The sequence below is a fragment of the Herpailurus yagouaroundi genome, unplaced genomic scaffold (assembly GCF_014898765.1).
Source record: "Herpailurus yagouaroundi ecotype Mexico unplaced genomic scaffold, PumYag 141, whole genome shotgun sequence".
Taxonomy (NCBI): Eukaryota; Metazoa; Chordata; class Mammalia; order Carnivora; family Felidae; genus Herpailurus; species Herpailurus yagouaroundi.
In genome coordinates this window covers 47246431-47261969 of record NW_024412396.1, presented here as the reverse complement: position 1 = coordinate 47261969, position 15539 = coordinate 47246431, and the positions used below count along the sequence as shown (strand labels likewise).

General features: G+C 46.0%; 1 protein-coding gene across 4 annotated transcripts in view; it reads left to right on the top strand.

Moving 5' to 3' along the window:
• Positions 1-15539, top strand: part of DPF3 (double PHD fingers 3) — a 270407-nt gene that overhangs the window by 101014 nt on the left and 153854 nt on the right. For all 4 annotated transcript variants that reach the window (XR_005791035.1, XM_040477592.1, XM_040477594.1 and 1 more), the window contains exon 2: positions 11754-11914. Coding sequence is in view for 3 of the 4 variants with exons in the window: in XM_040477592.1 (XP_040333526.1) it covers positions 11754-11914 (161 nt within the window). In the remaining variant the exon portion in view is untranslated. The remainder of the gene's footprint in view (positions 1-11753; positions 11915-15539) is intronic.

Here is a 15539-nt window from a genome sequence, read left to right as displayed (position 1 = left end):
CCAACCTACTTCTTGAGTTACCAAGAGGTGGCTCTGTGACAGGCTCTGTGACTAACAGTGCTTCTGGAACTGTTTGGCAGTTTGGGAAACCGAGGCACAAAAAAAGAAAAATGGCTAAGGCTGCCTAGCAAATTTGGTGATGCTCTTAGAGAAACCTGGTGCCTCCAAAAAAGTAAGTGTTGTTTAGGCTATTCCAGTTGTGGAGGCTCAATCTTGGTGAAGGGGCAGCAGTTGCCATGAGAGGCTGCTGGGGTCGTGGCCAAGAACAGGGTTCTGGACTGAAATTGCCTGGGCGTATGTCTTCACAGCAGCCCCGAACACCCTAGGCAAATCACTGAAAACTCTCTGTGCCTCAGTTCCCTAATCTGTGAAATCAGGGGGAATAATCAGAGGGGGTTGTGTGGGGACGAAACAAGATCATCTGTCAGGTGCTTAGAACAGTACCTGGCACACATAGTAAATGCTCAATAAATGGCAGCCAGGCCACTGTTATTTTTGTTATCACCATCTTGTCACCCTTCTATAAATATGTCGAGGATGTTTCTTCCTCATTTTGATATTCGACTCTTCTTCAACTTTTGGATTGGAGATGTGGGCTGATCTGTATGTCAAGCGACTCTCGGTGAGGTGGAAGGATTGGGGGAAGAAGACAGGGAAGGGGGGACGGTGCAGGGAGGGAGGGAGGGAACTTGGAAATAGCTCCACGAGGAAAGGAGGGTCAGATTTTAAATACAGTCACATCCCCTTATATTGTTGGGCTGGGAAGAAAAATAGACTTCCCTTCAGCAGCACGGAGGTTCTGGTATCTTTTGTTCTTATCCCAGGATGTGGAGGTTATGAGGGCAGCTTTAGGTATTTCTAGGGTGACTTGCCTCTTGGTTTTGGCTTTGTTAGTTTCCCAGAATATTTCAGTCTTCCCTACCAGAGGACTTAAATTTGGCAACATGACCAGCCTCTTGGTCAACCTGGCTTTGTTCTGTCCTTGTTAAAAGGTTTACAAGCGTGTGGCTCAAAAACCAGCAGGCCTGAGGCAGTTTTCTCAGAGGGCCACCAGGAGAAATTGGGGTGACTCTCAACCTTGTGGCAGGTTAAATGAGACTCAGTGCTTCTTTGTTTGGCTTGATGTCCCTTAGAAGGGCGGCCTGGAGATCATTTGGTCTGCAGGGCGTTTGCTTCTGCCGGCTGATTTTAACCAACTCTGACAGGAGGGCAGAGGCCCCCAAGCGAGGTCAGGACCACAAATCCCATCCCAGCAGGTGCATGATGGGGAGACAGCGCCCTCCGGATGACCTTCAAGTTCCCATTGATTTCCCGTCAAGCAATGCTTCCCCACCCCCCATCCTGCTCCCGTCCCTGCCACTACCCATAGGCTCGGGGCTCTGGAAAGAGACATGGATCAGTTCTCTGGGAAAGAACATGCAGAGGAGGTTAATTTAGAGACACGTCCTTTCAGGAAACTGGAGTAGGTACTTTGGGGACCATCTTCTGGCACTGCTAGTTTACAGTGCCGGCATGAGGCCTGGAATGTTCTTTTTGGGCATGGAAAAGAAGGACTGATGTCATGAAGGGCATCATTTAGCCTCTTGGCCACACTTCTCTCCAGGTTTGATAGTGTGCAGGTGGCATTGTTGGGTCATGAGCAGGATTCAAGCACGGACAGCAGAATGGGCCCCTAAGCCACTGATGACTGTGTTGGGCAAGGAGGATCAGAAGTGAGAAGGTCGTGGGTGGTGTCACTCTCATTCCCTGTGCTGGGGGCCTCCCCCTAGGACTGACCTTCTTGTCCTCTGGAAGGCCTGTCTTCCATACCATTCAAGTTGTCTGTTGCAGGTAGCCTGGATCTTTCACTTACTTTGTTTGGTGTTATATGTCGAGCGATTCCCTATGTGCCAGATCGTGTGTTAGGTTCAGAGAGTGGTAGACAAGAGAAATAACGACCCTGCTCTCATGGAATTCATAATGTAGAGACAATCAGCAGGCAAAGAAAAAACAGAAAAAGTTTGATAGTGGTATGATGGAAAAAAAAAAAAACAAAACAAAAATAAACCAAAATAGAATGAGACATAGCAAGGACTGGGGCAGGAGTGGAGTAAGGTGGGCTGCCTTAGGGTGGGTCAAAGAAGACTCTTCTGAGGAGAAGCCAGCCATGAGAAGACCTGGGGGAACTGTATACCAGAAAGAGGGAATAGCATATGCAAAGGTCCTGAGGTGAGATGATTCTGGCATATTAGAGGGACATAGAGAAGTGTAGTGAGGATGAAGTTGAGTAGGTAAGGGGGGCAGGAGACAGGGGAAGTAGGAAAGGTGGGCATAGCCAGACAGTCTGGGGGCCTATAGCTACGGGAAGGAGTTTGGATTTTATTTCGAGTGCGGTGAAAGCCATTGGGGGGATTTAAGGAGGAGAATGTCAGGATCTGATTTCCATTTTAAAAAGATCACTTGGACTGCTGCGTTGAGAATTGACTACAGAGGATGTGTTCTTTGTGGCTGTGTTTTAAATGCCAGGCCAATATTCTTTTTATCAGGGAGGGCAATCTTGAGGCCCTTGTATTCCAGCAGCGAAGATGGGGCTGAGGATGTGTTTGTCCAAGAATCGTCTCTAATCAATGGTCTGCTTCTACCGGCAGGCACACCCAGGGGACAACATATTGGTGCCCAGCTCATAGCTGGGGTTTCAGAGAGGACTCAGTCTATGAACCAGGGAAACTAAAAATCCGTTCTCAATCAATGAAGTTTCTGCGATGTGTGTGTGTTTTCTTTCTAGGTGTGCTTCACCCTAAGATAAAGCAGTCTCTCTCTTTTTTTTTTTTTCCCCCCACTTTTGAAAGTTGGTTGCATTCTACACATACTTTAGCCTCCAGAGGAGAGATTTATTTTGTCATGTCTGGCTGCCATTTGAAAGGCAAACCTTGGATACAAGAAAAGCTACAGTCTTCTTCCTCCCCGGAGCATCCCCCTTTCCTGACCACCCCCCCCCGCCCCCCACACCCCCATTATTTACTGGAAGGAATCATCCTTTTTCCCTCCTGTCTCCAGTCTCTTGTCCTTGGCGGCCCCTTGACTTCGACCCTGAGTTGTGTATGTCATCAGAACACCCAGTGGCAGCTCGGAAATCATGGCCAGGTTCAATATAAATTCCGTCTTGCTTAGGCAGCTTTGCATAATAAGTCCCTGAAAAGTCTTCACCGGAGTAGATGCCGGAAAAGGGATTTATTGGGTCTAGCAGGCCTGAACATCAGACTGCATGGCATTTAAGTCATGAGAGGAGTTTCAGGGTTCAAATTCTTCATCTGACTTGGCTTTCGTGAAGCAATACCCTGGCCCCCAAGGTGCCTTTCCGGCGATGTGTTGAAGGTCAGAGTTATTGCTAGAGTGACCACTCAGAGAATGTCAGGATCTTCTCCATACATTTGCCTTAAAGCAGGCCTCGCGGTTGTTTTGTTAGCGATGAGGGCTTCTGTGGGACTAGCGTGCAACAGGGCAGTGCTGCTAGGTTGATCCACGCCAGCTGCCAGAGAAAAAATTTCAGGAGCAAACCCAGCTGAGTTAAAGTCAGTTAACTGGGCTCTCCTGCTCTGCCATTAGAACATGGCCAAAGAACATCACAAGGCTCTCTTGTCCAAAGCAAGGCTCCCTTGCTTTGGAGGTTGGTGAGCCATCATTAGGCCAGTGAGTTTCACATTTCTCAGAATCACCGGAAGGGGGGGGGTGTCTGTCAAAAATACGGATGTCTGGATCACATGCCAGACCTCCAGAATCAGGATTTCACAGCCTCCCCCACCCCCACTAGTTCTGACACAAACCAAAGTTTGAAAGCCACTCCCTAGAAGATTCTTCTGGAGAGTGAGGTGATGGCATTCTTGATAAGCACCAAAGGCTCATTTCCTGCACCAGTCGAGGAAGAGTTCATCCTCTTGGGGTGGTCTGTTGACAGCCCAGTGTTCAGGGAGCTTGTGAAGTTCAGAGAAGGGGGAGATGAGTTCTTTGTCTTGCAGAGAGGCGTGAATATCATAGATGGAGAAATGAAAATCTTGAGAGCTGAGGTGATTTTTTTCTTTTTATGGGATGACTGGGAAAATTCAGTAAGATTTGAACCTGTAGGATATCTGTTTTCAGTTGCCTAAGCCTGGGCTCTGGAGAAGCCAGATAACTTCAGGCTCACCTCATCTGCATATGGAGAAAGAATGTCCCAAGTATCTCTTAGCTGTGAAGCTTCCATTAGGATGGCCTAACATTTCTTTTTTTTTTTTATCTTATTTTTTTAAAATGTACATCCAAATTAGTTAGCATATAGTGCAACAATGATTTCAGGAGTAGATTCCTTAGTGCCCCTGACCCATTTAGCCCATCCCCCCTCCCACAACCCCTCTAGTAACCCTCAGTTTGTTCTCCATATTTATGAGTCTCCTCTGTTTTGTCCCCCTCCCTGTTTTTATATTATTTTTGTTTCCCTTCCCTTATGTTCATCTGTTTTGGCACTTAAAGTCCTCATATGAGTGAAGTCATATGATTTTTGTCTTTGTCTGACTAATTTCACTTAGCATAATACCCTCCAGTTCCATCCACGTAGTTGCAAATGGCAAGATTTCATTCTTTTTGATTGCCAAGTAATATTCCATTATGTGTGTGGAATATATATATTTTTCCATACTTTGCATACTTTGCATACTTTCCATACTTTGGCTATTGTTGATAGTGCTGCTATAAACATGGGGGTGCATGTGTCCCTTCAAAACAGCACACCTGTATCCCTTGGATAAATGCCTAGTAGTGCAATTGCTGGGTCGTAGGGAGGCTGCACCAGCTTGCATTCCCAAGGATGGCCTGACATTTCAGTCAAGGCTTATCACACGCTTCTGCAGTCTCAGCACTGTGCTTGGTTGGGTAGCATGGAAATATATAACTCTTAGTTCCTGTCTTCAAGAGTCTTATGATCTAGTTGGGTGGAGAGACATAAGGGGAATGGTACGGACTGGCCAAACATGGCTGAGACTCAGGGAGCCCTGAGAAGGCAGAGAGCAAACACTGTTGGCAGGGGTCACTGGGGAGGCTTCCTGGAAGAGGCAGGCCTTCAGCCAGCCCTTGAACAGAATAAGATTAGCCAGGCTAGGGACAAGAGACAAGAATTATAGGTGGGAGGAAAGACCTGAGTAAAGTATTTTGTTGGGGTCCAGGGGTAGGGCTGTCTGATTCATATATACAGGAAGGTCAGATGAGGATTCATTCATTCATTCATTCATTCATCATTCAACCCAACATGGCAAGCTCTGTGTTGGGCTTGGGGATAGAGCAGCAAATGAGCCAGGCGCTGTTTCTGTTCTTGGGGTAGGCTTTGGACTGCTGGGGTCATCATGCAACGGCTACTCAGCTCTCCTGGTTGCCTGAGATTTTGGGACAGGGGCTTGGGTTGGCGCTTGCCAGCCTCAAAGACACTGCAGCAGTGAGTGTGGCGTGTGTATGTCGTGTGGAGGGCATCAGCCAGCTGAAGAAGATGGTGTGTCACACAGGGGCAGAAGATGCTGCTCTTTGGGGGGAGGAGAAGGGAACCACCATTGACGAAAGGCATTTCCCTCTGTGCGTCAGACGTTTTCTGTCATTTAGTTCTCTCACAGACCTGAAGTAGGCGTTGTGGTTAAGTAGAGCTGAGGCTTGGGGAGGGTAACTGACTTGGCCTGAGGTTGTAGCCAGTCAGCCATGGAGCTGGATTCAGATCTGCCTGATTCCAAGTCTCTGTTCTCTCTGTTCCACCCCAATCCCTCGGCTCTCCAAGGGCCCTGTCGTCCTCCGGAGGAGTTTGGGCACCAGTGGGAGCCATCTTGGCTTCCATCCTGAGGAATGAAAGACCAAAAACTGAGCTCCAGGGATATTCCTTTTTGTCAGGATGGGTGGGAGAAGAGCTGCAGTGACCATAGTCGGGGGCTGCTGCAATGACCCAGGAGCCCAGGGACAATGACTCAATGGGAGTGGTTGCAGACATTCTCTCAACATTTTTTGGAAGTTGTGAGTAGACGGCCACGCAATCGAAATCACCAACGTATACGTGCAACAAACTCTGAAGACTGTCCTAATATAAACATCTACCATAGGTATATGAGTTGTTGTTGAAAGCAATTCATCTGTGTGCTGGGCTCTGTGCTGGACACTGGGGATAAGTCAGGAAAACAGCGGGCTTGCAGGGTTACCGGGTTACACTGGCCCAGGGGGTGCCGTTCACATTGAAGTTTACATGAATGGTGCCCCTGGGCAGGTGGCTACGTGCAGTGGCCCCGCAGATGGTCTCTGCCCTCAGAGACTTTACAGTCTTGTAAAGAAGACAAATAGTAAACATTGAATGGAATTGAAACTAACGTTATGAATAGCATTATTATTGCCATCTTTGTTGGGAGAGGGCAGAATGAGGGAAGAGGACTGGAATCTTGCTCTCACCATTCTCTGCAGGCCTTTCCTATTTTATTTTATTAGTTTTTTTTTTTTTAACGTTTATTCATTTTTGAGAGACAGAGACAGAGCGCAAGTGGGGGAGGGGCAGAGAGAGAGGGAGACACAGAATCTGAAGCAAACTCCAGGTTCTGAGCTGTCTGCACAGAACCTGACCTGGGGCTCAAACTCATGAACCGCGGGATCAATGACCTGAGCCGAAGTCGAAGTCGGACGCTTAACCGACTGAGCCCCCCAGGGGTTCCAGGCCTTTCCTCTTTTAAATATCAGAAACACTGCCTTAGCTTGGGCTGCTAGAGCAGGATGCCATAGACTGAGTGGCTTAAACAACAGATACTTATTTTCCACAGTTCTGGAGGCCGGGAAGTCTGAGATAAGGGTGTATTCTTTTTTTTTTTTTTTTAATTTTTTTTTCAACGTTTATTTATTTTTTGGGACAGAGAGAGACAGAGCATGAACGGGGGAGGGGCAGAGAGAGAGGGAGACACAGAATCGGAAACAGGCTCCAGGCTCTGAGTCATCAGCCCAGAGCCCGACGCGGGGCTCGAACTCACGGACCGTGAGATCGTGACCTGGCTGAAGTCGGACGCTTAACCGACTGCGCCACCCAGGCGCCCCGATAAGGGTGTATTCTTGCTGTGTGCTCACATGGCAGAGAGAGAAAGAGGAAGAGAGAGGTCTTTCTCCTGTCCCTTCTTATATAGGGGCACTAATCCTATCATGAGGACGCTGTCCTCACGACCTAATTACCTCCCCAAGGCCCTGTATCCAGATACTAGAACATTGTGTGTGTGTGTGTGTGTGTGTGTGTGTGTGTGGAGGGGGGGTGGGTGTTAGGGCTTCAACACATGGATTTCAGGGGAAACAGTTCAGTCCGCAGTAAACCCTAACCCTGGCTTTCTTTGAAGGGCAGCTTTAGGAAGAGTGTAACTCTGAGGAAAATGAAAAGGTTCCTCCACCTTGCCAAATATTGCCCCCTGCTTGCTAGTTATAAAATGCTATGTAAATGGGAACCGGCTTTCTGCGGTGCAGTTAGAGTTAAATATATTTAAGTGCAAACAGGAGGAAGTTAGCATATCGGTGTAGATGCGTCTTAATGTGTATTTGTGGGTGGTGGTGGCAGTGTGGGCAGCTGGGTGAGACAGCAGGAAATCCAGGTGCCCACAGAGAACAGGAGGGGCCGATGGGGGGAAGGAGGGGCCAGAAATCCTGCCACAGGCTAAGGCTTCTTGTTATCTCTGCTTATCTCTGTTTATGTGCACAAATAGCAATGATGGGCCAAGGTCCTGTTTTTACTGTCAAAGGGGACTGGTGGACGGCATCAGGGATGGAAAGAGGGTGACACCCTGAGAAATGCAAGAACCCAGTGCCAGATGAGATGAAGGAAAGGGGAAGGCCAAGGACACCTTGCTAGGGAGAGAAGAGCAGTGTTCTCTCACTGCCGTCTCCCCACACACCCTCCCAACCCAGAAGAATGGCGACTCTGGGGAGGGAGCAGGCTTCTGACAGGAGATGAGGAATGTGCTTTTGGACACGTGTTTGGGGTATGACAGGACACCTGTTCTTGGGTCAGAACACAGGAGCAGAGGGACAGTGAAGAGGGAGGGGCCCCAGGTATCTGCGTTGGACGGTTGGACTTAGGAGTCAGCTCAGGACAGTGGACACGGAATCTAAGAGAACGGGCACGGTCTTGAGAGAGAGAGACAAAGGTGGAGGCATGAGGAAGAAAAGGAGCAGAGGGTCTGTGATGGGCTCTGAAAATCACATTTGGAGCCTGGTTGACAGTTATTTTGGAGAAGTCTTATTTTGACCCCTCTGAATCCTGATTGGTTCCCTGGAATCAAGTTTTCCACAGATATGCTCAAGGAGGGTCACTGGAAAGCTCTGAGGGCTGAAGCTCCCTCACTCCAGATGTGATCGCTAAGGGGTCTCCCCCCTCCCAGCGGCCCCCGGAACTGGGCAGTCAGCACTCCTTCAAGCCATAGGCCATGGGGGGCTCCTGCTCTGGCGGAGAGCCTAGCAATTTGTTCCTCTTGCCTTTCCTGCTTCTGATTGCAGCCTTGGGTAGCCCGAAGTAGGCTGTTGATGAGAACATCATTCTATTCTGCCTTGTGCCAGCCTCTTCCAGCCCAAGACATCTATCATCCCGTGGCAATCCGGCCCCCTTGGTTTGATGCAGACAGGTGATGGCTGAGGCTGGGCTGTGTCTGACCCAGCCTGGGGCACGCTCCACAAAATGAGTCATTCCCTTGCCAGCCTTTCCCTGCTCCCTCTGCCCCTCACAACTTGAATGCAAATGTCACCCCTGGGATCCTATCATCGAGGGATTTTTTTTTTTTTTTTTTTTTTAAGAAATCCCATATTGAAAAGGACATTTGTCCTCTCTCCTGTTTAAATTGCTTTCCACGGGTTAGGGAGACCTGGCCATCGATTTTCTTCTAGAGAGCAGAACGAGCCCTGTGAAGATTTTGGCTAATTAACTTTTGGAGAGGCACTGCTTGAATTTATCAAAAAGGTTGAAGTCTCTCTTCTCCTCCCACATCTTGAAAAAGGCTTTAAACTTTTGTTTCCAAATCTCTGCCAATGCCTGGACTGTTTAAAAGTGAGTTCCCTGGAGACAGTGGCAGAGAGGGTGTTAGATGTCACATTTTTGCAGGTCCAGCCTGTAATACAGTTGTTCCAGTCCGAAGAAGGTTTTTTTTTTCTGTTTACATAAGAGAGGTATCGTTCACACCAAGATTACATTTAAAAATACACATTCTCCCTCAGCATGCCTGTTACTAATAGCATTGCATGTTACGGAAAGTGGAAAATATTTAAGATGAAATTAATTTTCACCCAGCGCACCACTTTGTTTGACTTTCTCGTTCCATTTGGTGTGGGGCACGGACTTGGCCAAACTCACTTTCCCTTCCAGCAACTTCATTTTCTTGTTCCTCTCTTTGGGATTGGAGTTGTTGGAAGCCAGTAATGAGCGTATCGGGAAAAGTCTAATTTGAGATCCCTCTGTAGTTTCCTTTTCTATTGGCTTCCAGAGTTTGTTTTGAAAACGGAAACCTTCCTGTCGCCAGCTGATGAGTTGTAGTGTGCCATCTTCCTTTTTCTTATGGCTTCTCCTACAGCAGAATTTTTGGAGTTGGAATAGTTAACATCTATTTTGGCCATCTGTCAAAAGATCGTGGGAAACCAGATTACTGTTTCTCACATCGGACACCTCTCTGTTATGTGTTCTTGTCAGTTCTCATCAACTGATTGCTGTTGCTCATCAACTGGTTGGTTGGTTGCTGTTTCATGAAGAAGCTGGAGCATCTAGGACACTCTGGACAGGCTGTGTGTCATCTTACCTGGGCTGAGCTGCCTGTGAAAGTTCTGGCACACTGGACTATGTCGCCTTAGCAGTGGAGGCATTTAAGCTGGTGGGACACAGATGTGAACGCTTTGTAGGAAATGGTTCTTTATTTTTGATCAATCTCATGATCCTTGTTACCATCTTTGATTACATCAGCTCATGTTCTGTTTTATAGCATTTTAATGGGCTTCCACCCCCCCCCCCATTCATTTCCAGCTGTGTGGCTATTATAATTTGATTACAGTTTGGTTTTGCAACTGCTAGGATACTTTCTGAGCACATTATGCCTTCCTTGTGAAACTGAAGATGTTCAGAGGGGGAAAAGGAGCAAGGGGACTTTTTTTTTTTTTAGGAGTTATGTCAAATAAGTAATTTCCAAGAGATGCCTCAGAAGCTTCAATGGTTGTATCTTCCCAGAATAAGAAATTTGCTTTAAACTCTTGGTGGACCCTGACCCACTGACTTTTTAAAAAAACACTATAGAAAAATCTCTCTAAAATTTTGCTTTCTTTAGTCCTCTAAATATTTTTGTTAAGAAATATACTATTCTCAACTTAGAGACTTTCTCACCCCGATTTTGGCCTCTTCAAATCTATGTAGAACCAAAACAAAGGGACATTCATAATGTTTCTTCAAAATGAGCTACCTGGTTCTCTCTTCTGGCCCTGTAATCCCTCTGGCTCCCCCCTTCCTGCCTTTCTCTCCCCTCCCCACAAAGAAGTACAAGTCTACCTGGCAAGGTTATGTTATTACATTTGTATTTCCTTGAGCCATTTATTAACCTCCCACATGTGCCTGTCTTTGATTTGGTAGGTATTTGATCTCACTGATTTTTTTTTTTTTTATATTTGATCAGTTTTACCAATGTTATATTTTTTGTCTTTGAAAAGGGTATTATCTTAAAATTAGCAGCATCACCACATGTCCAAGGATACTAAAGATTCAGTAACATAAAATTTGCTGGGCTTAGATCACCACTCCAACAAACCAGAAAGGTCTTTCTCTTTGTGTTTTAGATTTCAGGGATTGAATTATCTTGACTTCAAAATGCAACTATTATACATCCTTCCTTTACTTTCAGTTAGGAAGTTATTTTTTCTTTATTTTTCTATTTTTATTTTCTTTATTTTTTATTTTCTTTATTATTTATTTTTAAAAAAAATTTTATGTTTATTTATTTTTAAGAATGAGAGAGACAGAGAGTGAGCATGGGAGGGGAAGAGAGAGAGGGAGACACAGAATCTGAAGGAGGCTTCAGGCTCCAAGCTGTCAGCACAGAGCCTGTTGCGGGGCTCGAACTTACGGAACACGAGATCATGACCTGAGCTGAAGTCGGACGTCTATCCGACTGAACCACCCAGGCGCCCCAGAAGTTATTTTTTAAGTGTGTGGTTTTAAAAGACTGGTTCGTGCCCCTTTTCGCCTCCTTTCCCCATGATAGCTTTACTTTTATGGGATATTTCCTCTGTCCTGCTGGTCTGTGTTTATGTGGGGTGTTTCTCTCTGATTGCAATGGAAATCTGTGCATCCATGCTTTGGGGTTTGGGTTCACTCTAGAGTGCCTTTGCTGGCAATTACTGAGAACAAAGTGTGGTTAATGTAGGACCTTAATAAGGGGGCTCTAGAAGCCTGAGGTCCTGGTAGATCTCATGTAGAAGATTGTTCTAGAACCACCTCTAGAGGTGGGACCTCACGCTTCCTGGAGTGGGAACTTGTTACTTTTACTAGTGGTTTATCTAGGGGCCCTAGGCTCTTGGTTACAGGGGATTCTAAATTCCCTGGTGATTTTGGCATGGGAAATAGAACCTGGTTGAGACCTGACACCAAGTTGGATTCCTCCCCACCCTTGGTCTCCAGATACGCAAAATCTTCCCGGGGAGGTAGGTGGGTACCATCACTTATCCTCTGGGTGTGTTTCTGTTTTCCCTGGCCTCATTCCTCCTCCGTCTCTCTCCCCTGCTGATAGACTCGGGGACCAGTTCTACAAGGAGGCCATCGAGCACTGCCGAAGCTATAACTCGAGGCTGTGCGCAGAGCGCAGCGTGCGTCTCCCTTTCCTGGACTCGCAGACCGGTGTGGCCCAGAACAACTGCTACATCTGGATGGAGAAGAGGCACCGTGGCCCAGGTAAGCCACGCCACCCTGGACATGTTCTGGCTTCCAGTCTGGAGGGAGGGAGGACCAACCATTGGGAATCTCCGCAGGGATGCTGGGGAAAGGCAAGCTGTACAGCAGGCTGGGATACTCTCATGAAACTCCACTGATTTATAGCTCTAGACACATGTCCCCAGGATGATGGAGGGGAGGGGCAATGGAGCCTTGTTGGCAGGGGTGGGGGGGGGGGGGGGACAGAGTGAAAGAACTCAGGATTTAGCCCCCAAAAGGGAAGGTTGAGGGCATGGCATCCGCCTCATGCTTTGGCCTTTCTGTAGTTCAGTGGTTATTAGCTGGAAATCTGTAGTCAGAACTGGGTTGGAGGCTTGGCTTTATCATCAAACCAAGATCTCTCCCTCAGGTTCCTCACCTGCGAAATGGGAGTAATAATAGTTTTCACTTTAGAATTTTGTCAGGATTGCATGGAAATATTCAGAAAAAATGTGTGAGTCGGCACCTAGTAACTATGTGCTCCCAAAATGCTGGCTATTATCGTTGATATTCCTACTATTATTATCATGACACTAGTCTTCTAGGCTCCAGAGAACACCATAAAGACCAACGGGTGGAGATTAGGGAGGCAACCAAAGGAATGCAGTTTTCTGGCTTTCTATGGGTCTATTTTAGAAAGTTTTTATGATGAAAAATTTCTTTTTTTTTTAAAATTTTTTTTTCAACGTTTATTTATTTTGGGGACAGAGAGAGACAGAGCATGAACGGGGGAGGGGCAGAGAGAGAGGGAGACACAGAATCGGAAACAGGCTCCAGGCTCCGAGCCATCAGCCCAGAGCCTGACGCGGGGCTCGAACTCACGGACCGCGAGATCGTGACCTGGCTGAAGTCAGACGCTTAACCGACTGCGCCACCCAGGCGCCCCTATGATGAAAAATTTCAAACCCGTACAAAAGTGGAGAGAATAGTAAAACGAATGTCCATGTATTTATCACCCAGTGTCAACAATGATCAACTCATGGCCAGTCTTGTTTCATTTATACTCACCTCCCACTTTCCTCCTTGACCCTAGGTTATTTGGAAGCAAATCCAAGGCAACATGTTATTTCATCTGTAAATTTTTCAGTATGTATCTCTAAATGGTAAGGACATAAGCAGACATGCCCACGATGGCTATCAAAGCTCCAAGGTAGCAATTAGACCTTAACAGAATCACATATTGGTTCAACATTTATTTCCCCCTGGTAGTTGAAATCAGAATCCAAAGAGGAATCCTATGTTGCAATTGGCTGAGGTATTTCTTAAGTCTCTTTAAATCTGTAGGTCTTGGCGTGTGTTTGTCTGTCTGTCTCTCTTTCTCTCCCCCTTGCATGTTGTTTATGGAAGAAACGGAGTTGTTTGCGCTGTAGGGTTTCCAGAGTCCAGATTTTCTGATTGCATCCCATGGTGTTATTCTTGGGAATTGGTTGTTAAGACTAGAGACCTGAGCAGATTCAGGTTCAGCTTTTTGGGGCAAGAACAACTCCTAAGTGGTGGTGTGTTATTTCCATCAGGAGGCTCATGGTATTTGGTTATCTCTCTTCTATTAAAAATTTTTTAAAAAATGTTTATTTCTTTTTGAGAGAGAGAGAGAGAGGGAGCGAGCAGGGGAGGGGCAGAGAGAAAGGGAGATACAGAATCCGAAGCAGGCTCCAGGCTCTGAGCTGTCAGCACAGAGCCCGACGCGGGGCTCGAACTCACGACCCGTGAGATCATGACCTGAGCTGAAGTCCGATGCCTAAGCGACTGAGTCACCCAGGCGCCCCAAGTTACCTCTCTTTTATTGATGTTAGCAGCCCTTGATGGTGGTTGCCTAGATCCTTTATTCTGTTAAGGGCTGCAAAAAACGTGACATTTAATTCAAGGCTGTCACTAATTTTTCATTTATTAGCTCTGTAACCTCTATAAAGTGAAATATCTCCTCATTAAAATTTTGGTTATTGTGGGGCGCCTGGGTGGCGCAGTCGGTTAAGCGTCCGACTTCAACCAGGTCACGATCTCGCGGTCCGTGAGTTCGAGCCCCGCATCGGGCTCTGGGCTGATGGCTCGGAGCCTGGAGCCTGTTTCCGATTCTGTGTCTCCCTCTCTCTCTGCCCCTCCCCCCTTCATGCTCTGTCTCTCTCTGTCCCAAAAATAAATAAACGTTGAAAAAAAATTTTTTTTTTAAAAATTTTGGTTATTGTGAAGTATAGTTCACATATGACAGGCAGGATAAATAATTTTGCCCCTTTATTTATCAGTTTATTTTATTTTATTTTTCATCAGTAGAAGTATACTCTAATCTCCATCCCTTGTTTCACCCCTCTCCCTTCCACCCAACCTCCCCTTTGCTAACCATCAGTTTGTTCTCTATAGTTGAGACTCTGTTTTTTGGTTTCTCTCTCTCTCTCTTTTTCTTTGTTTGTTTGCTTTATTTCTTAAATTTCACATGAGTGAGATCATATGATATTTGTCTTTCTCTGACTAACTTATTTTGCTTGGCGTTATACTCTCCAGCTCTATCCATGTTGTTGCAAATGGGAAGATTTCATTCTTTTTTTATGGCTGAATAATATTCCATTGTGTATATATACCACAACATCTGTACTCATTCACCTACCGATGGACCCTTCGGCTGCTTCCGTAATTTGACTGTTGTAAATAATGTATTCACCAGGGGCGCCTGGGTGGCGCAGTCGGTTAAGCGTCCGACTTCAGCCAGGTCACGATCTCGCGGTCCGTGAGTTCGAGCCCTGCGTCGGGCTCTGTGCTGACGGCTCAGAGCCTGGAGCCTGTTTCTGATTCTGTGTCTCCCTCTCTCTCTGCCCCTCCCCTGTTCATGCTGTCTCTCTCTGTCCCAAAAATAAATAAACGTTGGAAAAAAAAATTTTTTTTAATAATGTATTCACCAGTTTTCAAAATAAAGAGTTGGTTCCCTAATATTTACCAAAAGTGATTAATAAAGTTACTATTTTGTTGAGTGCCTTCATGATTTCACAGATTTAAACACCATGGATACATTTTAACCCATTGGAGCTATTATTCTTATTGATGCTTAAATTGTCCCATCTTTGGCCCATAGGGGTTTGGGCCAGTGCTGGTGTTCTGAAAGAACCCCAGTAGTTTCTGATGGCTTCCTTGGTATCCTAATATTAAGACAAATGTTTTAGGCTTATTTTGTACATTTCCTGCCCAGACCTGGAATTAGCTATTTCTATAAGAAATTCTGTTGCCTTTTTGTAGGAAATGTTATTTGAAGACCATTATCTGATGGTACTTATTGTTCCTGGGTTGGTTGTTGTTTCTAGGACTTTTCAGTGAGTGGATCTAAGAAGTATGATTTCTTTTTTTTTTTAAGAGAAAATACATTATGAACTTCTATTTCCCATTCAATTCAATTTTACGCAGTTTTTCTGAACCGTCTTAATTGTCTCTCCTTTCTCCAACTCTAAAAAAATCCTGGCTCTTAATGATGCTGACATAATTATTTATTTGCTTCCCCCTGCCCCCCACATACATATGAGTATCAAATAAAATTAGACTTCCAACGATACAATTACTGAACATATTCAAGGTTTTTCTTCTTCTTCTTCTTCTTCTTCTTCTTCTTCTTCTTCTTCTTCTTCTT